General features: G+C 39.4%; 1 protein-coding gene across 16 annotated transcripts in view; it reads left to right on the top strand.

Annotated features, from left to right (window-relative positions):
• Positions 1 to 26063, top strand: part of cadpsa (Ca2+-dependent activator protein for secretion a) — a 159830-nt gene that overhangs the window by 106426 nt on the left and 27341 nt on the right. For 7 of the 16 annotated variants that reach the window (XM_069513966.1, XM_069514016.1, XM_069514006.1 and 4 more), the window contains 10 exons: positions 3770 to 3926; positions 8174 to 8315; positions 11102 to 11236; positions 13319 to 13474; positions 14331 to 14478; positions 14800 to 14814; positions 17346 to 17420; positions 17722 to 17805; positions 19196 to 19228; positions 23257 to 23364. In XM_069513966.1, the coding sequence (XP_069370067.1) occupies positions 3770 to 3926; positions 8174 to 8315; positions 11102 to 11236; positions 13319 to 13474; positions 14331 to 14478; positions 14800 to 14814; positions 17346 to 17420; positions 17722 to 17805; positions 19196 to 19228; positions 23257 to 23364 (1053 nt within the window). The remainder of the gene's footprint in view (positions 1 to 3769; positions 3927 to 8173; positions 8316 to 11101; positions 11237 to 13318; positions 13475 to 14330; positions 14479 to 14799; positions 14815 to 17345; positions 17421 to 17721; positions 17806 to 19195; positions 19229 to 23256; positions 23365 to 26063) is intronic. The other 9 variants (XM_069514040.1, XM_069514038.1, XM_069513972.1 and 6 more) reach the window with 4 other exon arrangements.

The following is a 26063-nucleotide window of genomic DNA, read 5'->3' as shown; positions in this document are numbered from 1 at the left end:
ATAAGTAAAAACATTAAATACAATAAATACATTAAATAAAGGCATAACATTTGCCTGAGATTAAACAAGTAAGCAGTTTAGTTACAGAACATTCACACTGTTAAGACATTTTTAAGACTTAATTCAGCAATGTAATGTCCACAGTCATACAATTAACAACTAGTGTATATTTTTTGTTTTCAGCAAAACAGAAGGGTGTGTTAGATTATTGAGCAGTATTGCATAAACATATTTGGAGGTATAAGAAAACACTGCAAATACCTAGTCATTAAAAATAAAGCAGTGAGACATCAAAAAATGCATTCAATGGTGAATGCTCTGTATTTATGAAATCTAGATGACCCCTCAAAGCACATTACAGTACAGTTTTTGCCATTCACCTATTCACACACACATTCATACAGTTCATCGATGTGCAGCATTTTCTTTATGAGCAAGGGAAAGGACATTTGGGCATGCGGATTGAGGAAGACTGGGTTTGCATCGCTGACTTCTGGTTAGAGGACCACAGCTCCGCCCCTAATGAGTGACATATTATGTGGATTCTTTTCTCCACTTTATGTTGTCAGTTTAACACCTGTTAGTGTCTCATAGACACATTTCATTGGTCCATAGTGAGTTGAATGAGTTTTTTTGGTATGAAGTCAGTATAATTTTAGTAACAGTCTGTGGAACCTGTCCAGACACACCTACAATGACCTGAAATGGTCATTGAGATGTCAAAAGATGTCGTCCTGCTGACAGTGTACTCTGATTTAAATCCAAATGAAGTCACTGCTAGAATCAAAATTGCAAGTCTCATGGGAGCTTATGGTTTTCTCAAATTAAAAGGGGAAAAAAGAGAAAAACAATCTAGTTATATACTTTACGCTACAATGTTAGCCTAATGCTACACATTTTTTTGTTTTGTTTGGTAGAATACCAGATTAAGTGAAGAGTACACTGTCAGAAGGGAGAATTTAACTACATCAGATCCATCAGTCACAGAGTTCAGGTAATATTTGGGACATTGACTTCAGCAACCTCATTCGTTTTCATAGAATATAATTACCTTTGTCTCAGTTCAGTTTTTAAAATGATTAAAATACTTACAGTGGATCTCAGGATTACTTTCAGAAGATGAATTCAACGAGCTGCAAACATGAAGAAAGCGTTTAAACATCTTTGTGTGATTTTGCTGTGAATGCTGTGTAATGTACATACATTATTGTAAATCACATTTTTGTCACTTTGCTATTTAAACAAAACAAAATTGACTCCCTCTCTGCTTTTATTTCACTGACTTATTTGGTTTGCGGGGAAATGTTTGAACAGGGAAAAGAGGTATGTGAATGTTTCAGTGCCATGTGCCCCGTCTCCTACCCTTCCCTTACTGTAAGTCCTGTGCATGCACTTTATAACATGGCTATTGTTGCAAAGGATCAGTAATGTTTCCCTTCTCAACAATGACCTAAAACCCCTTTCAGCTTGTGATCACTGCTAATGAAGTGCTTGTGGCAGTGCTTGTTAGCTTCTAAGCTAGCAACAGTTTTGCCTTTGCTGATGAGGAACACACAAGCACTTAGGCAATGTGTTTGTTGGACCCATTAACTTATGCTCTAAGAAAACAAAGTCCAGAGTTCAGACTTTTGCTTCTAATTGGCTCAAACAGTACAACTCTGTACCCTGTACAACTCTGTACGTTGCTTTCTATGAGTCTACCCCAAATCATCCCTAAATATGCTAATCTGATTCCTGTGTTTAGTCATATGTCATTTATTGCAGTCCAGTAAAAAAACTCTGGGAGGATGTTATGTCACCTTTCCTCCCTTTAAAGAAACACATTCCTTTCCATCTCCATTGGATCCTTCTGCAGCCGCGATGGAGAGAATGTGAGGCATGCTCGGAGTTCACATTATCACACCCCATGTAATTCAGTGAATCATGCTATGCTGCGGGAAAGAAAAAAAAAAAAGCTGACGTGAGCACATCTGTAAACTAGCCTTAGTCCAACTCTGGCAAATATTGGTCTTGATTCCAGTGTTTTTATTTATTGTCAGTTCATAATGTAGACACATTCAGACCTAAAGGTTATCCCGATTCAAGGCAGCTTCTATTGATTTTTACTTATTTGGCTCTAATTCTGGTAATTCTGGTCCCATTTCGTGCCTCTCATGTAATCACCAATTTTCACCTGGAGTCTTTCACATTGTTTACTTCACATGTGGGAATGGCCCACAATTAAAACATACTTCCTTGTGGTAGTGAATAAAACCAAATAATTTAATTAGGGGCATCCTCATGGAGCTTATGTTGCTAAAAGTGTCCATGCTTCCATAGTCTTGACCCATTGTACAATATTTGAGTCTTTCTGGTAATCCAAGCTAACTACCAACACTCATAAGTAGCATGAAAATAAAAGTATCGATGTTGAATAAAATATTTTCTATTGGTAGCTTTTACATAAACAGTATGAAAGACACAAAAGGTCAGACTTCCCTGTTATAAAAAAAACATCAAGCGTGTAGTTTAAATCCCAAAGTCTCTGCTGCTTCTATCAGTGATGGTGAAGCAAAAGTTTCCGAGTTGTTTTGTTCCTTGTGAAATTATTAATGTTTATAACTGAGCATGAGGGAACATGGTGAATTTGTTCTTAATGATCTTATAACAACAAAAAAGACATTAGTTGGACATCTGTTTGCTTTAGTGGCCATTAAAGACATAAGACAACAACATGATCCCAAGTTTGTGTCTGACTTAATGTTAAGCCAATATGCTACATCTTCTTGTTAGCCAATGGTGACGCGACCTAGAAAAGAGTTCAAATTCTAAATCTGTTCTAAATCAGTTTGTATTGACAGTACGGGGGTGAATGATGTGTCAAATGTTTTTAAAATACCTGTTAAGGTTTATTATTCATCCTGACACCATTTTAAAGTTTGACTAATTTATGATTTATTTCTGTGACTGGAGTATCAACACTAGTGCAACAGCCTGGCAGTTATAAATGATGATTACATGAGGGCCACTGGCTGGATGCACCTTCTCGCCAAACTACCCAACACCAAGAGCAGAACTCTCATAGCAAGTGCATGACCCCCCCACCCCCTCCACACCTACCACCACGTAAGCCCATGGGTACATTCACATTACAGCGTTGACAGCTTGATGTGAATGAGCAAACACCATGGATCCTCAGGGGTCCCTCTTAAGAGGCCTGGCAAGAGTGGAGGTGCATGGAGAGAAGCGAGTGTTTCTGATGTGCATGAGAGTAGACCGGTCCCTGCACAGTCACTTCACTGTGTCTGTTTGATGGGGAGTTTTGAGCGCGGCACAGCTCGCTGGCTCCTTTTTCTGATTGACTCACTGAAGGAGCAGCGGGTGAGTGTTTAAGTAGCTCCCTGCCACGTCTGCTGAGGAGCTGCTGCTGTTTCCTCTGTGGGCCAACAGAAAAGTGTGTGATTCTTCCGTGCCCAAGCGCTGTTTGAGTTGTGAAGAATCCTACCCTGGAGACCGTTCAGTGAAGTCATTGAGGCAACTTCTGGATCTCATATGGTGAAATGTGAGAGAAAGCCATGAACCTTTGCAATGGATCAGTGGGGTTAACATCTTCTGTGTTTATGCTAAATGAGATTTAAACTGTGAACTGTAAATTCCTTCCCATTGGGGAGCACTTATATGTCCTCTTCGTCTAATTGATCTCATTTCTTTCCCTCTCAATCTCTTGATTTTCCTCCACTCCCTGTATTTTGGCACCTTTTTCTCTGTCTTTACCTTTCTCTGAGTGAAGGCCTTTGCCTGGTGGTCAGATCTGATGGTGGAGCATGCTGAGACCTTCTTGTGTCTCTACTCCGCTGACATGGACGCAGCTCTTGAAGTCCAGCCACCGGACAGCTGGGACAGTTTCCCTCTCTTCCAACTGCTTAACGACTTCCTGAGGATGGACTGTGAGTGATGAGCTATTGACACAAAACATACAAGTCAGTGAGGGGACTGAAGTATAGCTGCAGTTGATTTTAATCAGTGAGGAAGGACCATGGAGGTCGATAGGCCTGACTCAGGGTTTTAGATTCATGCATAATTGTAAAAATGTTGGCGCAACGTTGACAACCATTTCATATTGTTTACAAAGAATCTGCATTTGTATACATCCTGTGGTATCATTCTGTGGATTCGGCTGCACCTGCTCTCATTCTAGACCAGTTATGCATTAATTCCAGACATTATAACAATGTCCAAAAATGTAGTTGTTCATCACAGAAGTTATGGAAGATTCCCTTAAACCCAATCATCCTTAGCAGAAGAGTCAGAGCATGTCTAACCTACATAGCTAAATCAAATCCTACATAATGGTAAACATGAGGGACTTGTGTCCACACCATGCATTTTTTGGCATTACAAAAGATGACATTCCAACTCAGATTTTCCTTCCAATATCTTTCAGCTATGTGTTTTCTGTCATAGCTGAGTCTTGTTTGGCAATATATCATCCGCTGCATGAACAAACAGGGTTTATTTCACCTCCATCTCATTTTTCTTTAGCAGCTCATTATTACACGTTTTCTGCTGAGCACTTTTCTCTTCCATCTATTCAACTTTTAATGTCTAAATATCATTATTTTCATTGATTCATCCAACTCACTTTGCTATTTTTTAAAAGTGGTACATTCCTAAAAGACTGTCCTATGAATGATTAGCAGTAGCTTTGTTTCTGTGATGTCTCCTGCTTTTGCACTGCTACTAGACAGGATGTGAAGCATGAACAGCGTGTTAGCGGAGCATCAGCAGCAGCTCTGTAAGGACAGGATGCACAGTACTGGCTGTACATGTTTTAGCAGTGCTCAGAATCCAACATACAATCACTGTGGTTAGTGTAGTGTAAAGATACTCATATTCATGAGCACACAGCGCAACGTATTTCACAAGCTGAAATACAGCCTGTGTTGGACTCATTGAAATAGAAACATTTCTATTCTGACAGACAGAAGGGTGACACATGGGCCTTAAAATACTTTACAGTTTTTCAGTTTAACTCTTCATCAGGGTTTATGCAATTTGTATCACTCAGCTCTATTTTATAATCAACAACCAAAACCAACAATTCTAATGAAGGTGTACAACTGCTGTTGACTGCATACTTCAAATGTCCCTCAAATGTCTCTGAAAACATTCCTGTCTATACGAGACGTCTACTTTAGGCCTGGAGCGGTGTGTGTGTGTGTGTGTGTGTGTGTGTGTGTGCGTGCGAGAGCAGAGACAAGAGTGTCTAACTGAAGATAATAGTCAGGTCTTGATGCTGCTGGTTGCTGCAGGCCAGTCATCTCTCTAATGAACTGCTCACACTTGCCTGCAGGAACACTGTGGAGCTGTCCGTGGTGCTGTAAAGGATACACTGTTACAATGTGGACTCAATCTGCAGGGTGCTAATTGTCCCTGGGGAATGCTTCCCCTTTTCAGTTTGTCAGGCAGGAGTCAAGGAGAAGGCAGAGCGCCGGCCATTCATTCAGCTCAGCACAGATGACTGCAAAGAGCTTGTTATGCTCACTTGTTAGCGTCTTCAAATTGGCCATTTCTTTGCTACGTATTGTCTGTTGTGTGAAAATGGCTACTGAAGTGCATAGCAATGGACATAGTTACAGCAGCTAGCAATAACACAGTGGTGATTAAAAACAGGCACCGAGTGACTATGTGTATTTTATTGTGTGTTATAATCTGTGCTACAAAAAGCTGTAATGCAAGACACCAGCAAAAGCAGTATATAAATGAGCTGCACACACTGTGGAGCAACTTTTGGTGGTCAGCATCATTTTGATCTTTCTCTGAAACCATTCCTTTTCAATAAATCCTGTATTGATATGGAAAGATAAAGCTTTATGCTGTTTTAAATTTCTATTGTTAAAAAAATCCATTGCAAAGTTAAAACCAACAGAACATTTATTGTCTCTCACAAGCGTGGTCACTGAAGTTTCTTACATCATCACTCAGGAGGAAATGGTCAGTTCGATCTTGACTTTTTCTCAGCGTTGGATTCATGCACATCTGGTGTTCTTGATGTATAGGACAGAGCACGTGAATGTGATAGATAGACGCACTCTGAACTGATGTTTACTTCCTGGGTTTTGGTTTGATTGTTAAAAAAATCCTATATTTTAAAGGCAATTTGAAATCATCTTACACTTTTATACCAGTTTTAAATAAAATGAGGCTGTGACAAAACAAACCAACACAATTTGTGAAAATTTTGATTGAGAATGACAAACATGTTTGTGTCTTTCTTATTTGGCAAGATTCAGACTCCTCCACAGTTACACCAAATTTTGTATATACACTGTTTGGGGTATTTGTATGGTGTTAAATGTGTTTCTGAGCAAGCAATTTGAGATTTGGAACACAGAATATATTTTACCATCAAACTACTACTATATCAAAAGAACATATTTGTTTGAGCAAATAAAAGTCTATTCTGTGCTCAGTTAATGTATTTGAGTGTTTACCATCATCCATATTAGTGTCTACATATACAGCTCTCATTCACTTTTACTCTATACTTACACAATCTCTTGCCTTGTGTCAGAACGCTGCACACTCGCTCATATTTTCTCTCTCTCTCATTCTCTCCATTGTGCCAATCAAATACGGTTAATTCAGATTTGCTCTTTAGTGTCGGAATAGATTTTTGCACAAAGTAAATAATGTATCATAATTTCTCACACATATATGATACTTAAACTTTGGAGACAAATCAAACCAGCAGAGATTGTGACTTCCTGACTGTGATGCTGTAGTAGAGGTCAAGCTCAAAATTCTTATTTCTTCACCTTTATCTTTCTCCACCTTTCAGTTCACATAACATGTCGTCAGGGTCCCACAGTGGTACAAGTCATGATTATTAACCTGAGCCTTATTTGTGAAATCAGTGGAGACAATGGAGACAATGAATCCAGTGTACCATCCTTCCTCTTCTGATTGACCGTCATCAAACAAAGCCTCAGCCCACTGCTACTGTGTAGCAGTATCACCAGAGGTTCATTACTAAACAAACCATCATCAATACCAAGTGAAGACCCAACAGAGACCCCCATCGCCCAAACAGCGTAGCAAGTGCACACTTTAGCAAGGCAAAGCACAACATCATGGGAACATCTTTTCCACAGAAGGTCATCTGCGCTGTTGCCCCACAGCGGTGCACTTATGTAGCAGTAAATAGCCTTGGCACTAGACAGGCGCCAAAGTCGGGCTGCCATTCGAGGAGTTAATGATGTCTAAAGCAGTGGTAGCTGGGCCAGAGCGAGCCCTGGGAACACACTCCTGGACACAACACATCCAAGTGGACAGCAGCCGCTCAAGTGGCTAATTGGGAGAGTGGCAATCAGGGAGCACAACAAACATTGCACCTAGTGTGTATCAGTGACCTTGACTCGAATGCCAGCACCACACAAACACAAACACACACATGCTCAGAGGGGGAGAGAAAAACAAAGAGGGAGAGGGAGAGGAAAAACAGACACACTGCATGGAGCCGTGAGGCATCACATTAGCACACACTGGCCTCCATTTTATCTCCTGTGGTCTTTGTCAGTGTTGCCTTTTTACCAGTTGGGAGCCGGCGGAGACTGGGGGAAATGTGTGTGACGAGTTGAATTTAGAAACACCCTGAGACGCCGACCTTTTGTCTGGAGAGATTGAAAAGAGAATACACTGTGTCATTCCTGCTAATGAAGAGCTAGTCAGCCACAAACACCAACTCTTGTTTATTATCACCATCCAGGACAGGGCTTCTCGGTTAATCATCTCATGGCTTTTCAGATTTATCTCATAATACGAGAAGCACATACACATTTGAAAGTATGAAAAAAAGTATAAAAAAATCCCCTTTGGATTGTTGATGTTAAAATCTTGAGTGAAATGTGACGTATCACGCTGAATACATTTTAAGTGTCTATTCATGTTGTGAACATCTGACTGAACTGTCTCTCTGTGTAGACAGGCCTTTACCTCCTGTGGTTTTGTCGGCATCAACATGTGTACACAGTAATGCATACCAAAAAATACATCTCTCACTAGATGATTTGGAAACAGATCAGTTTATTGAATGTACATTTTAACCATGTGGGCTCGAATCACAAACCCAATCCCACACTCGCTCACCTGGCACTGTCTGTGGTCAAGTGTGCTTCTTTGTTCCCTCTCTTAGATAACATGTGCAACGGGAAGTTTCACAAACACCTGCAGGACCTGTACGCCCCCCTGGTGGTACGATACGTGGACCTGATGGAGTCCTCCATCGCTCAGTCCATTCACAGAGGCTTTGAAAGAGAATCCTGGGAACCTGTCAAGTAAGGATGCTTTTAATTCACTTTACCTCAGCTACTGTAGCTTCCTAGAGTAGTTTCACTCTGCATATCTTTGTACGGATATAGCATGGATTCTGATTCTTCTGATTCTTGATTAGTTCATTCTTAATTACTACTACACCTTCAGTCAGCCGGTTAAGACCCTCTTCTGGGCACCACAGGGAAAGTTAGACATTGTTAAGTATGAAGTGAGAAAAGCAATTACAAGGCTTATCAGAAACCGAGGTCGACCAGCCTGTCGATGAACGAGTGGGAACAGAGGTCAATTGGTCTGCTGATTGGACACAAGACACACAGTGTCAGCTGGGCCGGTGACTAGGGAACCCCAGTGCAGAAGCAGAGGAGGAGTCAGCCAACACCTGCTGCAAAATTCTCTGAAGGATCTGCACAAAAAGTGAAGGTCAAAATAAAAAAGGAAATGACACAACACAAGGATTCCAATAAAGTGACTGAACTGAGACCCAAAGAAGGGCAACAGTTATAGAAAAGTCCAAACACCAAGTTCAGGACAAATTAAAATTCCCCCAAAAAACTCGAATATACATAAAAACATACTCTCTTCATGATTCACCTCTTAATTTTCTCCATAGGAGGTGAATATGTGAACACAAATGTCCTAGAGGCTCTGGAATATCAGATGACTTTCTCAGACATGCCTCCGAGTGTAAAGTTTGTAGAAATTCAGGAGAATTCATTGTGTGAGCACAGCAGGGGATCCCCCACTGGATTCACCCCAAAAATGAAAAAAACAAAATACAAAACAAACATCTATCAGAGAAAAAGTTGGCATCACACCTGTGGAAGACACAGACGAAGATGTTAAAAGAGTCTGTGGTGATAAAACCTGCACTCTTGATGTGCTCTCCGCTGTGGAGAGATCTGCTGCACCCGGCTGCTCTGTGTCTCTCTTGAATAATGTGGAGGATTTGTTGCTGTTGTGAAAACACAGTGCAGAAAACCTCCAACTGTGCTGTGAGTGTGTGAAAGCCAAACTCTCCCCTGGAAAATGGCTTCGGATTCTTCAAACCTTGTGGTAACACTCAACCTGAGGACCATGACCCGACAAAATAAGATTACTGACGCTTTCAAAGCAGGGAAGGCTAAAGAGAGGCTTCAAGACAAGATGTAGAAGGCCAAGAAAAGCATGGAAGAGTTCACTGAACAAAACCTTACTTGTGACCTTAACATTAAAGCCTTGATATCTGGATAAACAAGAAAATTCCAGAAACAGGTTCTGTGGACAGATGAAGTTCAAATTCAGCTATTTGACCACAGTCACCAGAGATGCTTGGTTTGGAGAAAAAAAGAAGCATTTTAAACTTGGAGATATTATTCTGTGGGGTAGTGTGGCAGCCTGTGGCACAGAAAACATGTGGAGGAGTGGATTCCACAAAAATTCTGGATGCAAATGTCAAGAAATCGAAAATAAAACGAGGCTGGTTGCTGCAGTAGGAAATGATCCAAAGCTGAAACTCAAAATCAACCATGGACAGAAAACACTGAAGCTCTTGCTTTCACAGTCTGACTGGAAGATCACTCTTTATCTGTGAGAAGATCTTAAAGCAGCTGTGTGTGAAAGACAGCCTAGGGTATCTCAGACCCTGAAGTGGTCTGCAGGAAGATTTGCCGAAAGTTTTTTTAAGCATAATCACAGGGGTTGTACTGTTAGCTGGAAAATATTTGTATTTGTAAAAGAGAGAGTGAAAAACAAATGAAATCAGTGATGAGATGCTTTTGTAAACATCTATATAAATATACGAAGCAGAATGTAAAGAATGTAAAACTCACTTTGTGTGACTGATTGGACACCGACGCTACAATCGCACAATGACAGACACCTGCATCTTCCGAGACCCATGTGTGTTTAATGATATCTGATGATGCTGTAGACAGTGTTAGACATTGAATATGCTGGTTATGTATCAAATTCACCTGGTTTCTTGAAGAATCTGTGTTTTCATCCAACAGTAAGATGCAAAGCAGACACATGCCGGTGGCCGTATCTATAACTCTCTCTCTGTCTGTTTGTTTTTCTTCATTGTATTTTTATTCTGCCTCTACCACTTCATGTACCATATGTTCATATCCCCAGAGTTACTATGCTCATTTCAACAACGCTGTTCCACACTGTTTAATAAAACATCTTTTTTTTGTAGTTTCCTCATTATCAAAGATACTGAAGTTTTGTATCATACCTAGTTATAACCATGAATACAGAAGGTCCTTGTGAATGTTGAAAAAGTGTGAAAAAGTTGGATTTGGAGATGCTGCCAAATCTTTGATAAAGGTCTGACTTAAAGGTCCAATGTGTAAGATTTAGGTGAAAGGGAACTATTGGCAGACATTTAATGTAGAATAATCCTCATGATGTTTTCACTAGTTCATTTCATCTAAATTATATGAATTGTAGTTTTCTTTACCCCAGAAAAGGCCCTTTATATTTAAATACTTAATATTTACATCAAGGGGGTCCTCTCTATGGAGGCCGCCATGTTTTTTACATTAGTCCAGACTGGACAAACTAAACACCTTTTGAGTTTTTATGAAAACTGAATCTACCACAGGTTCTTTATCATGTTTGGAAGGAGACGGTGAGGTGAGGGGTGTTCAGCTGCAACATGAAATTTCAACACTAGATATCACTAAATTCTACACATTGTACCTTTAAATGTACTATATAATGCCTGTTGCTTTTCATAGCTCATTTGCATCTGCTTTGACACAAAATCTCTGTTTCCTGTTTTTTTTTATTCTGTTTCTCTTCACAGAAGCATAACAAGCACCCTGCCCAATGTCAACCTCCAAATGCCCAAAGTACCAAATCTAACAGTGCCAAGTGTTAACCTCCAACAATTGCCCAGCTTTTCTCCACCTAACTGGATGACAGCTAATCACGACTCAGAGTGTGTATCTGCTTTGTCCAGCCTTAGACATGCACACATGTCCTTGGCATGAATGTGGCATCTAAATCATATGACCCCAAGTAGAACTACCTGTTTAAACTTATATATCCAAAAGATTTGTCTTTTATTGAGAAAACAAAACAATTCCAAAACCGTACAATACTATTGGAGTATGCAGTAAATATGAGCTAGGGACTCAATCACAAATAATGATGTACATCACAGCCTTGTACAATGTTTCATGCATATTTGTGCATCTGTTTATGTAAGTTAGCATGATGTTTGTACACTAAATCACTTATATTATTTTTTTAAAACATTAAAGATACAATTGTTAATGTTTTTTTTCAATTTTATTTTCATTTAAACTTCATTTTGCATTTATAATCAGGCTGTAGAAACTGTTGCAGCTTCACTCAGATTAATCTGAGCTACTTTGTAATAATATAAATTCCAGTAAGAGAATAAACTGAAAGTGAGTGCTATCATTAAAAACACTCTGCATATCTTAATATACACTTGACACATAATATATAGCACTTTCAAAAGTTAAGCGAAACGTTGTCTGCACCAACAACAGGGATCAAAGGTGTTAAAGCTCCTTCATACGCTGCAGCATCCCACAGAGTGTGACGCTGTCACCGCAGCACATCCATCTCTAATTCCCTCATCTGGGAGCTTGTGCATGCACATTCAAAAATACCTGTCCCGAAGTTCTCATTGTACAAAAGAAGATGAGAGCTTCAGCCTTGACTTTAAATTTAATTAGTAATAAAAGAGGCCACCTGAGGTGGATGGCATTTTTCTGTTCCAAAACGAGACTTGTTAGAAGGCCAGAAAGGACTCCTGCAGGCAGGTGAAGGACGACATCAGTTACTGTTAGAGAACATACATAGATGTGGTTATCTGTTGCCATGTTCATGCCAACGTCACAGCATGGTGTGTGTGGATGGATGGAGGTGGCAGTATCCTTTCACTCCTATATGCTATTTGTATTTATATTAGACACCCTGGCCCTGGCTTCTCTCCCCTGCAGCAGCTCCAGTCCTACTGTTCCCCCTACCCCCAGCAGTTTTCCTGTGTAAACTCCCTATCCCAAAAGAAAGGAACAAAAAGAGGTTTCACACATTCATGGAAATCGAATCTTTTAATGTTGTAAAAAGTGGGGAAATTCCACAAAAACTGAAAATGTGGCAGAAATTAAGAAATTGGACTTTCACTTCCATATTGAACCATTTCACAGCACATCAGAGTTTCTTTCTTTTCTTGCCTCAATATCTCAAAAACAAGAGGGAACCCTGAATTTGTTAAGAATAACTTATCATCTGTCTTTGTTCCTCTTGTTTCCGTTCCTGAGTACTTTACTTTCTTTCCTGTCTGTTCTCTCCTGGTGCAGCACTCACACACGCACATGCACACACGCACACACACACACACACACACACACACACACACTGCACAAAGATGTGTATCTTGCACACAAACATTCATGCACTCTTACCCACCAATATTGCTTGGAGTGTAAATGACAGGATGGAATGTTCATACATTTTCACCTTTACTCACTTGGTGTAGTGTTAATAACAGCATGGATCCTGCTTCCCCCAAGACTGTTGAGGTGCATAGAGTATCACACTGTGCATGGTGGTTTATGGGCAAAGGTCCATATGAGCTGCTGAAACTAATTCATTCATGACTACTATGGGTCCTGGGGCCACCAAGGAGCCAGTTAACCAGCAAATCACTGACAAGGAATTTCCCTCTCATTTGATCTGTGCAAGCACAAGAATTCAAAGACATTTTGAACGCAACAGGGAAACCACAGACACATTTAGTCTATAATGTAGTATTTATTGAAAAATACTTCTTGTGTTACCTGTATATCCCCCTATACCTGTTTCATATTCTATTCAAATAGGGAAATTTGATAAGATAAGACTATACTTCAAATGTGCAAATGTCTGAGCCAAGTCTGCCAGAACAACTTGGCAATCTGACACGTGCATGAACCCAAAGAGCTCATTCACAACACCACTGTTTTCCCCTTTTCAAAGTTGTTGCCCTCCTTGTGCTGTCCTGCAGTAATGGTTCAGGGACATCAGAGGATCTCTTCTGGAAGCTGGATGCTCTGCAGACCTTCATCAGAGATCTCCACTGGCCAGAGGAGGAGTTTGGCAAACACCTGGAGACCCGACTGAAGCTGATGTCCAGTGACATGATTGAGTCTTGTATTAAACGGTAAGACACTGTTTAAATGTGACTGCAAGCCAACAGCACTGAGTTGTGTTTTATTCATAACAGGACTTTGTGTAAAGTGGGTTTTCAAAACATCAACTAGTTGTAAACAAATACTATGGAGGGTGGGGGGGGGGGGGAGGGGGTACTACTTATACTATGTCAGGATGAATCCGGCACATTTGGTATTTGTACGGGCAAATTAACACCAGTAGATAAATATGAAGTAATCCAAGGGGGTTGTGAAATAAGCTGTGAAAGAAAAATTGTGTATTTTACTTCATTACATTAAAGCCAGATGACCCTGAGCTTTTTGTGAGCAGAGAGACCAGTGAATGGACTGGCCTCTCTTAAATGAATGACACAATTGTTTTGGTTTTTTCTGATCACAGCCTAATGTTCAGTTAAGGCTGTTATTACAAGACATCTTGATATACAATATCAACGCCTACTCACATATTCTACCATTATTGACAATTACTCCTCCATTTTAATTGTCATTTGCTGCTCCCTACATCTCTATCAGACATTTTATTATGTATAAATACTTTTAAAATTCATAACCTTTTCCATTATGTTAAAAACTGTTACTTCTAACCAATGCTGTAAATATTTTTTTGACGTTCTCCATTACACGTGGCATCTATTGCAGTTCTGTCCCTCCTTAGAGAGGGATCCCTCACATGTGGCTCTCTGAGGTTTCTACGTTCTTTTTTCCCTGTTAAAAGCTGCTTTACAAATATAATTTCATTGATTGATTGATCATTAATGCTATACACATGGTGTGGAGTGTTGGGAGGTGTTGGCCTCTTTTTAAAATCCTGTCCACAGCCCTCTACATTTCTGTCCCTCTCTGAAGGACACGAGCTGCATTCGAGGCCAAACTTCAGAGGAGCAGCCGGGCCACAGACTTCCGCGTGCCACAGTCCATCTGCACCATGTTCAACGTAATGGTTGATGCCAAGGCCCAGTCAGCCAAGCTGTGTGCCATGGACCTGGGGCAGGAGGTAGGAAAAGGCATAGGAAACTGATTCTCCTCATAACCCAGGGGGACAAAAATGAAGCTGCCATTTAGTCCTAGAGCACAACATGCAGGTGTTTTGTTTGAATTTCATTATTTAAGGTCCTGAAAATCAATTGTTTGGATTTTGAGTGGCATTAGCAGATAAAGGTGTGAAAGCGTTGTGTTTTTTCTCTGTTACTTGAAAACATCTTTCTTACTTTGTTTCTTACCTCTTTTGCACCACTCACATAATTTGACATTTTCCATGTCACCTCTTTCTTTTCCTTTTTCTGCCGCTTTTTGTCTCCTCTCTGTCTTGTGAAAGTTTGTTAGAGACTGGGTAAGTGTGGCAACAAATTCAATTGAAATCTCACCCTCCAGTTCCCAAATGTATAATTAGTCATCAGTTTTCCCTGTCTGTCTTCCTCCACTTGAATTGTTTGGATTTCATTAGCATATGTGTAGATAGCATTGAATATACATGGGATAGAAGTGATAGATCTCATATTTCACAGAATCCCGAGACTGATACCAATTACTAACGATGAATTAATTATTGCTTCGTCCTTCGCTGTTGGTGCTACAAGGCTAAACAAAAGGATTCCTCACAGCATTGCTGCCTCTCAGTTTCCATTTGTCTTATGGTCCCTTCATGGGCCGTGATTCATTGGAGAAACAAACAAACAAGGATTTTATTATAATAAATATCATTAAAAACATAATTTGCAATGAAAGTCAATCAAATACAATAAATAGAATATTTGATGTATAAGTATTCTTTTAAAGGATAAAATAAAGATTAATTCATTAAATCATTTGTATTCACCTCGATATCTCTCATTCTTAATCCTTACAGTAGACCGCTGAAGCCCTTTAACTTTCCATCCAACCTGGGGCGACTCTAATTTTACATTTTACCTGAAGACTGTGGTCACTTCTTTTCACAAAGTTTGCTAGTAAAGATGTCAACTCAGAATAAAGATTCTATGTAGCTAACCCTTCCTCCAGAGGTTTCTTTTCCCACATGAATGATGCAACGTGAGATTCTCCGCTAAAATAATTCACAATAGCAACAAATTCTCTGCAGGGCTCAGGTGAGGGTTGTGCAGCAGCCAGAGAAGGGATGTAAACTGTTCATTCTGCAGCAAATCGACACTGGGATCCGCTCTTATTACTAAAAGCTGTTTTGAAGTCTTCATCTGTGTCTTTTACTTACATGGTTCTGCTTTTTCATCCGGAGATATTTCTTTTCACAAGTTAGAACCATCATCAACACACCCTCTCACTCACAGTGAGTCCTGCTGAGGATCTCCTGCTGTGTTCTCACATCAGCTTCTCCAGGGTTTTCGCAGAAAGCTGCAGAAACTCTGGAGGCTCTCACTCTGACATTTGCATTTACACATACAGCCCTTGAGGAGAAACTCCGGATAATCTATGGGTTTCAGTGCATGTCTGAAAGCAGCTTATCCTGTGGCTACAAGCTCTCACCATGTGGGAAGAAATGACGATGTTGCCTAAGTCCAAATAGCAGTGTTTCTGTAATTCCACTGTGCTGTCCTTCATGTGACTGTGCATAACAATGTATAACATGTACAGTAAAGAAGCACATTGGTATCAATTAAATCATCCTGTGCAAGTTATTTGTTCCCCCAATAATTAGAAAAACTGTAAACAGTCTACAGCCAATGACTATGTCAGTGTGGGCTATAAATGAGAATAGCTACCTAAATGCTTTGTACACAGCTCCGCGCTAATAAGACAGAGAGAAGAGAAATAAATCTGAGTCTGTGTATTTGTGCTGTTGACCTCAGTCAGCTACACTGGTGTGGCCAAATCAGTTCTCACATTGGTGGAGAATTCTCTCTTTCGCACATGTGAGCTTCGTGCTCATGCACTGTGAAGTGCAGCGGGATGTTTGAGAGAGCAGCTTTGCAACACTCGCAGAATGAAGTGAGCAAAACACAGAAGAGCAAAATGAAGAAATCAGCAGTATTTTGATTTATTTTGGTCAACATCACATTCACTTATTGCCATCAGTCAGCTATGATAACATGTTACTACAGCCTCTCGAAGATTTCAGATACAGGAAGTGGCACACTTAATTAACTTGTCACTTACACACAGAACTTACTTCCTAATGACGCACCACTGACATTGCCACTCCTATTTTTAATTCCGGACACCCCCACAAAGCCAGGGACCACACCCCCATAATCATGGGATCGCTGAGAAAGAACAACTGACAACTTGTCTCACCGCAAGCAGTTTTATTTCACATCACGTGCATTCAGAGCAAATCAATCATTTTTGTTAAGTTATTTATTCATTAAGGTATTTAATCTATATGTTGCACACATATGCCTGTAACACTGTTGTGTGTGCATATGCAATAATACTTGAGTTAGCAGGTGAGAAAACAAATTAAAAGGATCCCACAGGGACAGGGAGGATCTTGACTCAGTTTGAACATTAACAAAAAGTTATGCACATCCTCTGAATTATTGACATTGATCTAGTTTGTCAGGCTGAGTATCTTGTAATCAACATTTCATTTTTTTGGATGCAACATATATATAATTACACGTGTACATGCTATGACCCTTCCCATCATGTCCCTTTCTGGTACATATGGTGGTAGGTTAAATGTCATTACAACATTCTCGTTATCTAAACTAAAATAATTCTAGGTAAAACATATTATTGTATGATAATGCTGTTTTAAAACAGAGGATAGTCTGTAACTACAAAATTAATATTAACTAAGATGAACCTGTGTAATATTGTCAATTGTGTCTCTTTAATATCAGACTGTGGTTTCTTAAATAGAATGAGAGGAGTGACATGTTTCATTTTCTTTTTCTTCCTCTGCAGAGACAATACCATTCCCAAATTGACGATCTAATTGAGGAGACGGTGAAGGAGATGATAACTCTGCTGGTTGCTAAGGTACAACATTGCGCAATATACATTCAAACCATGGATGAGTGACTGTTAATATCCCTTGTAGGAAAGAAAATGTCCAGAGACGCATGTGGAATGACTTATGACTGATACAAAAAACACACAAAAACAACTATAAAGAGACTCAAGACTTAAGCTGACATGGACATGACACAGTGCTAAAGTCTGTACTGAGTGCAGTACAGCAGAATGAGGACTTGACAGTTGCTTGCAGGCTTAACAATGATTTTTGACTTTTCATTGTATTAGACAGTTAATAATATTTTTGTATTCTCTTGTGTCTCAGTTTGTGGTCATTCTAGAGAGTGTGTTAGCCAAGCTCTCCAGATATGATGAGGGAACACTCTTCTCCTCCTTCCTCTCTTTCACAGTAAGTGGCACATATGTAGTTTTATCACCACCAAAACACTTTCAAATTCATGAAGGACCAGCTTCATTGGTGCATATATAGATTTTCCAATGCAGTACACTGGGTAATTATTCATTTATCAATTTATCTAAATTACTTATCTGGAAGTGAAGACAACACAACCTGGATGACAGTCAACAAACTTTTGTAGTGTGACAAAAAAGAGACTGGAGTTAACATCCACATTCATTTCTGTAGTTTACATAACAAAAGCAACATGGTCAGTTAAAGGTGGAGCTCTTGGTGACATGTAAACAGGTTGTGTCAGATATTTTACCAGAAAACAGTATCAGTAACAGTATTATCTATAAATTAAAAAAAACACATCTCTAACCTCAATATGAAAATACCACATGTAATGCACCCACAATCAATTTTGCAAGATACATTTGATGCTGCAGTTTGGCTGTAGGCTATTGGCTATCGAGACTGTGACTCCACCCCCCCCCCTTTATTTCCTTTTGTTCCCCTATATATATATATATATATATATATATATATATATTTCTTTTTTTTCTCCACTCGCCCCAACTGGTCCTGGGAGAGGCCGTCCACACCGAGCCCGGTTCTGCCGGAGGTTTCTTCCACCTGGGAGTTTTTCCTCCCCGCTGTTAATCATGGTTGCTTGGTGTGGAACAAGTTGGATTTTGTCTTTCATAAGATCTTTTGTGCTGCACCCTGAGACAACTGTTTGTTGTGATATCGTGCTATATAAATACATTTGATTGATTGATTGATATAGAGTAGTCATCACTACCATCACCAATAATAATAATAATAGATGATCTCAATGTTGTGACAGTGTGGTATGGGGATGGTAGCTCTGAGATGTAGGATAGGGTGAGACCATTTAGTGCCTTGCACACAAACACACTTTTTTTTTTTTAATCAATTCTGTACAATGGTTTTCACTGGCACTCCTCAAGATACCTCACTATTTTAAAATGTTCCTCTGTAACAGTTCATTTCAATTCTTGTTCAATCAGCATTTTATAAAGTGAAATATACAAAACCATATTATAGACTTGATACATTTATAATATATGCATTATTAATGACTCAATCATGCTGAATTTCAAAACCAATTATTTTATACTTAATCTTAATGCCAATTTTAATACAAGTAGACAATGTGCCTCTGCAGAAAACAGCTTAACAACTCAGCTGGTTTCCCCCCTGTATCACAAAGCCAGGTTTTTGAATATGTGAGTGCACTTTTGCAGCTGAAATCCCCATGAGTCATGGCTAGCAACAACAGACTGTGCAGTGTCCCCACAGCAGCCTTCGTTCTGAGAGCGGAGCCACAGCTGGAGACTGTTTTTTCACCCCTCTCTCTCTCTTTTCTGCCAAGGTGAAAGCTGCTTCAAAGTATGTGGATGTACCTGTAAGTGAAACCTATTTATCTTTCTAAATCTCTTCTATATATATATTTTTTTTTTTAATTGCTTTAATTGACATAATTTTTTACAAAATACATTAATTTAGCACTAATTTGACAATTTGACAAATGTATTAGAAGGAAGTGTGATGTCCTGGTTAGAGTCAGACTTCTATCACACACTCAATATATAAAACATTAAACATAAGTGGATGGTTTGTGGCTCTGAAAATAGTGACCCTTGCCTGTTAAGAAGAACCAAAAATTATGATTGATTTGTAATACCCCCCCCACAAATTACAATAAGAGAAAAACTATTTTAAAAAAGCAAATACATTCAGAGGTGCAGTGTGACATTTGTTGCTAACAACTCTAACTGTATGGAGTGTGTGTGAATCATTTTTACACATGTATGTGTAGTTATTGCACCGTGTATGAGTTATTTCACATTTTTCCAGAGGTTAGTGACATTCAAAATAAAAACAATTCAAACAGGCAGGAAAACAGATGTGCAGAGGGTTGTTAGTCATGAGTTGACAAACTAATTAACTAACTAAATCTGTTAGCACTGTTGCAACAGATTTGTCAGTCTCTGTCCACACGTGTTCCACCATCGCCATGTCATCATTTCTGCATCTTCAAAAGAAGAAACAAAGATGTGAGTGTGATGCTTGATCAAATTTGAAGAAAGGTCGTGTTGATTGGACAAAACTGCAAGTTTGTGTATAATTCAGGGGAATTGGTTGAAATCTCAGTAATAATTATCTTAATTTCGTCATCACAACATAAAGTAACATCAAGTGTTTGTTTCTGAGAAATCTTTAAATGGTTTCGTTAATACCATGCACCATGACGCAAGTTCACTAATAATCCACATAATCCAGGCTGAAGTGCAAAAGTTGCAGCCAATAAAGTCAGACAGTGTGAATATGTCAGTTAACAGGCTCATAACTTTCCCATTATTGGGGCAAGGCTGGATCTGACTATCATGGCATTTCTGTATTCCATGAACTTAACCTGTTGCTTACATGCGTTCTTAGCCTTGATTTTCAAGCAGTGGTGTGAAACAGACACCAGAGCAAATCATTATTATTATCTTTTAAACCTCTCATAGTGGACGGTATTGGTTTACTTTCATATCTAAAAATCTAAAGAACACTGATTAGGTGCTTCAACCAGTCTCTGTTTTTGGATTCTTTGACATTACTGCAGCCAACAGGAAAAGAAAGAAAGTAAAGATGACAGAAGGAAGCCTTTCCTCCCAGGGGTTAACTTCTGAGGAGAAGCTGTTCCTCTGCATCTATAAGGGTCACCAGGGAAAGCCTAAGGGCTTTGTTCTCTGAACTTACAGAGCCTCTCATGATCCACGAACAAATATGGTTTCCCATGTGATTGATGATGTATAACGTCCTATGAGATACTGGCGTAAGCATTTCCAGTGGCTAACAGTAGTTGTTACGTCCGAAACAGTATTGGTGGTGTATATATTTTCTAAAGCCACTTTTTCAGGTCGTCCTCCTATCCCTTGATAGTAGAAGGCAGATGAAGGATTATATCATCTCATTTGAGAATAATCATTTGATGTTTCCACATTTGATCAAAAATCAATCAAGAAAAAGGGTTAGTGTACCATTGGCATACACTGTTAATGACCATTCCTAGGGAAATTAGCTGTTTCCGGTTCCTCCATCTCATCCCAACAGCCCTCTCAGTCCCCTGTTCTGTGCACATGTACGACTAGCCTTGTTGCTGATAGTGTTATGTCGTCCAGCTTTCTTTGTTTCCCAAATACAGAGCCAGGGCTGTGCATTTATTTTTGTATTTCAAATACAGAGCCAGGGCTGTGTATTTAATCCAGATTTAGTTTCAGTGCACAAAGAGCATGCAGCTGGAAGACAGTGGAAAAGCAAATTTAGGTGAGATTTAGAAAAAGATTTAGGTGAAAGGGATTTTTGGCAGAAATTGAATATAAAATAATCTTTGTGATGTTTTCACTTGTGTGTTTCATCTAAATTGTATGAATTGTATTTTCTCTACCATAGAATGGGCTCTTTATATTGAAAAACTTTATATTTACATGGAGGGGGGTCCTCTCTGTGGAGGCCGCCATGTTTTTTACTGTCGTCCAAACTGGACAAACTAAAACCTTTTGAGTTTTCATGACAACTGAAGTTCACCACAGATTCTCTTTCATGTTGGGAAGTGGAGGGTGAAATAAGGAGTATTCAGCTGCAACATGAAACATCACCTCTAGGTGTCACTATATTCTGCACACGGAACCTTTAGGGGTTAAATTATGGTCTTTTTACATCTCATATTGATCTTAAAGCAAAGATTTCAGGGTGGTTTTAAGGATTATAATGAACACACTGTTGTCTTGTAATGCATGTGTGTTTCTTGTGCATTTCTTGTGCATGTACAAATATTTGACTATGCTTTCACATGTAGAATCATCATCCAGATGGTACTGGTTGTCATATTTCCACATCAAATGTTCCTGTGTTTCCTTCGCCCAAATGTCCATTCATATGCATGTGGCCAGACAGCCAGCCATGCCTCGTGCCTCGTGCCTCTCTCTCTGTGCAGTATACATTGTGAGTCCATGTTGGACAACACATGCCCACTCTACTGTTAGTGTAGCAGCGGGGGTGGTGTGTGTGTGTGTGTGTGTGTGTGTGCATGCATGAGATCCGTATTAGCTGCCAACACTTTGGCCGCATCAACATGCCAAATTTCAAATTAATGCCTTGTCAGTGAATGTGACGAGGCACTGTGTACGCTGACAGGGGTCGCAGTTTCCAGCCCAGCACGTTAATTATGTCCTTAATGTCCAAAATTAGTTTCACTGGTGAAAAAGACACTCATTTACTCATTGTAACACCATTGCAGATGTGTTAACTAAGTTTAGTAGCAGATGGTGATTAGTTCTTTCCATAACTTTTGGAATCTATGTCAGTGGGAGAAAAGCGAGAGAAATGGTGACAAAGGTTAAAAGTGTGTTGTCTTGAAAATGGTAGTGTCAGAAAGACAACTCAGGTGCCGTTTACAAAAACGTTCTCCTCAATGACTATGTTAGGTGTCAGAATGACAGGCCTCTTAACAATCTGCTTTCCCTATTAAACCCAACTAAGTGTCTCCAGCGCCTCTGTTCACTTTGCACATGCACAGACTGTAAGGGTTGGTTTTCAGCCAAGCTCAATTTCTGACAAGACCTGCCTAAAGAACATACAGTAACTGCCCTCAAGCCGGCCTCCTTGTAAAAGAAACATTTATTATCCAGATGATAACTGAACATTTTAGAAGATAATCTCCTTTGAATTTTAACTTCAAATGTGTAAAATGTTTTGTTATTCTGAAGGCCCTGACATAAAGTATCAAAAAGCTGAAATTCTAATTGCTACAGTGCTATATTGAAAAAATACCCATATGTTTCACATTGTACAATTTACTGGTTATCTGGTTAATATTATTTCTAATATCCAACTTCACTGCTAGATTTTTTTAAATGTGAAGCCAACAATATTTTTACAAATCCCTCTGAAAAGATCTTCTCTAAGAGTCTCATATATTCATGTATATTCTTTATTAGCTAGTTTTAGCTCTTAATCGAAGCAACATGATCCTACTGAATTTAAACTACAGGCTGTGGGTTTTTGTGGCTGTATTTGAACAAACATTATTATTATTACTATTGAATATTATGATGGCGATAATGTGCAAATATCATATTCCTCAATGTTCAGTGTATTTTATCTTTGGAACTTTTAGGATCTTATCTTGATTTTAGGATTGACCAGGAAGTTTAACTTAATTTTCTTTTAAGAAGGTATCTCAATGTCTGTGTCACAGTTTTGTTGTTTTAACTATGAGTTTGAAATGAATATTTATATATTTTTTAAATTATATATTCATATTTATATTCTATATTTTTATTTTCCTTAGAACTAGATGAAATAATATTTCAACCCTGAGCTGACTGAGCGAATTTCATGTTCTCTTTTCCTGCCTCCTCTCTTTTACCCTGTGCCTTGCAGAAGCCAGGGATGGATGTGGCTGACGGTTATGTAACGTTCGTTCGTCATTCCCAGGACATGCTGCGGGAGAAGGTCAATGAGGAGGTGTACATAGAGAGATTATTTGATGTAAGTAAACCACAGCACCTCCACCACCAAAGAGGGACTTAGTAACACAAGGTTTAATTTTCTCCACCAGGAGATTAAAAAGAACCCAAGGCGTTCCTGAGTGAACCAAAGTCAAATGATAACATCCAGGTGATAACTGACTCAAACTTAATCTTAGAGGAATAGATTGAATACAATATAAAATGTGTGTGTCGGAGAAATATGTCATTCACTCCCCCACATGTATTGTCAGTTTAGTTCAGCTGCATCTCAGCTGTCCCCCACCATACTCTTCACATCACTCCTGCTTTTATGTCTTTCTTCTATCTCATCTTCATCTTAGATATGAACACGAGACATGAGATTTCCACACCACCAGAGACACTAAAAGTTGTTGTCTTGGTCACAGCACAATTATAAAAATGTTACTGCACCACAGAGTCTGTCCACTGTTGACGGCACTGTCAGTGGAAACGAGTCGCGCTGAGCTGCCTCACACTGTCTGATGTACAGCTGCCCTCAGTCACCTCTCTCTGCCTCCTTCACTGTTAGTTTGTGGGTGGATCATATAAAGATACGATTCTGCCACTCTATTGCTCCTGATTTGCTCTGCATGCTTACTGTGAGTCTTCACAAACTTGGGCTCCTCTTAACTGATGCATCAACTCATTGACTTTCAGAATTAGGGCATGATAGAGTAAGGGCAACAGTCACTATGGAATTTAATTTTAAACTCGTTGGATCCTATATTCAGCTTAAAAATCTTCTAAAAAGCTTAAAATATTTGCACATATATTTCATATTCAGTATTTTCTTCCTCATATAGTGTATCTGCTACTTTTAGCCTGTCCTCGGCTGAAATAAATACTGCAGTGGTTGTATGTACAAATATCTAAACTGACTATAGGTTTATTGACAATACTTTAATACATTTTATGATACAAGATGTCAGAGATAGAACAACGAATGTCCTTGACTTTTTTTTATTATCGTCCCATGTGCAGCATTGGTTTCTTGTTACCATTACTCAAAGTAGATTAAATTAAATAAGTAACTAAATTAAATAGTAATATTTTAGATGTTTTGTGAATAATCAAAATATATCCTGGTGTATTCGGTATCTTTTGAACTGCTACAAGGTAAAATTAAACTGGGTTTGTTTTGATACACCTGTAGGGGAGTCTGGCAGGTTCAAAAAATGTTAATCCTCATTTAACAAAGTCAGAAGTGCATTAATCCTGTATCTCAGTCGTGCAGCTTCATGTCTTTCTGGTCTTTGCGAGTCACAACTGAGTGTACTGATGCATCAGTGTCCGTCCCACCAGCTGACAAACTGTAATCAACCCAAGCTGTAATCAACTTGCAAAACAGTCTCATGACACTGTTTGCCTCCCTAATGTGAGATGAGGTCAAGTAACAGCAACAAAATCAGTAAATCTCTAAGCCTGGCTGCTGAGTCTCCTCTTGGGTCAAACTGGCTGCTTTCTCCCCAAATGTGTTAAAAACGATCCCTGCAGCCGTTGCGGCTCTCTGTGTATCCATCTCTGCTTCTCTTTTCAAAATCAAACTCTTGAGTTTGTATGCCACCGTCTTTCTCCGTTTGCTCCTTTGTCTCATGGTGTTTCTGTGCAGTGTGTGCGGATCTTGAGGAGGGATTATCCTCAGCGGTACTCTTTCTTTCAGTCAGCAAACAACAGTTAATCAACTGAAAAAGAGGCACAAAAGATCGTTAAGTAAGTTGGTTAAGCTCCATGTTTACAAGCAGCCACCCACCACAGATTCTGTCCACATTTTCCTTTTTTGGGCCTTACAAACATCTCATCAGCTAGTTTTGCAGAAAGCATTAAAACTGAGGTTAAGGATTACTCTGTGAAAAAATAGAGGCGGCACATTTGAGGCACAGCTCCGTCTTTTTGTGCAACACATTCCAGCCATGGCACAAAATGGAGATAGGGTGCTCGCTAAGATAAGATTGATACACAAAAAAATGGTGCAAATGTTTTAACACACGTCACAGATTTCTGTTTTTGTGTATATTGCCTTTAAGATTCTTATTTATATAACGGATATTATGTCGATTGAAAGTGCTGTGTTTAGGTCCCTGGCCTGACAAACTGAGCTAGAGCAGTTTAAAACCTAACTCTAAGATCTTGTTACACTACTGAACACCAGACCAGCTCATGTTTATGCACTCACACAGATGAGTCTGGTCCTCTTTCCCATTCAGACCAATTTCCATCTGTCCTGAAACTGGATGGGCCAATCACAACAATGTATCTGAAGTGGCGTCGCTGAAGAATTTCTGATTAAAACCAATGTGAATGCATCTGATGTGGAAATGTAGATACAGTAGCCTATCAAACCGGCTAGACTGAATTTTTTTTCAAGAACAGCAAAAGGAAGAATTGTATTATATTATACTTTCAATACGTATGTTACACGTTTCATTGCTGTCACTGGCTGCTGCTCTGCTCTGCTCTGCTCTGTGATTGTTGTTAACTCCCCTTGGATATGCGTGCCAACACAGTGTTCTCTGCTTCACCCTCATGCCAGGCCTCAGAAATACTTTGTTGTGTCCATGATGATGTATACAAAGATGCTTTCAGACGAATTGAACTCCGGAGATCCGCCAGACATTCTCCGGAGTGGGAACACAAATGAATAAGAGCCTTTGGACTTTTCTGCGGACTTTCTCCAGCCAGTCCCCTAATAAAATGAGG

Source organism: Paralichthys olivaceus, chromosome 2 (assembly GCF_024713975.1).
Source record: "Paralichthys olivaceus isolate ysfri-2021 chromosome 2, ASM2471397v2, whole genome shotgun sequence".
In the NCBI taxonomy this organism is placed as follows: domain Eukaryota; kingdom Metazoa; phylum Chordata; class Actinopteri; order Pleuronectiformes; family Paralichthyidae; genus Paralichthys; species Paralichthys olivaceus.
This window is presented reverse-complemented; position numbering and strand designations above follow the sequence as displayed.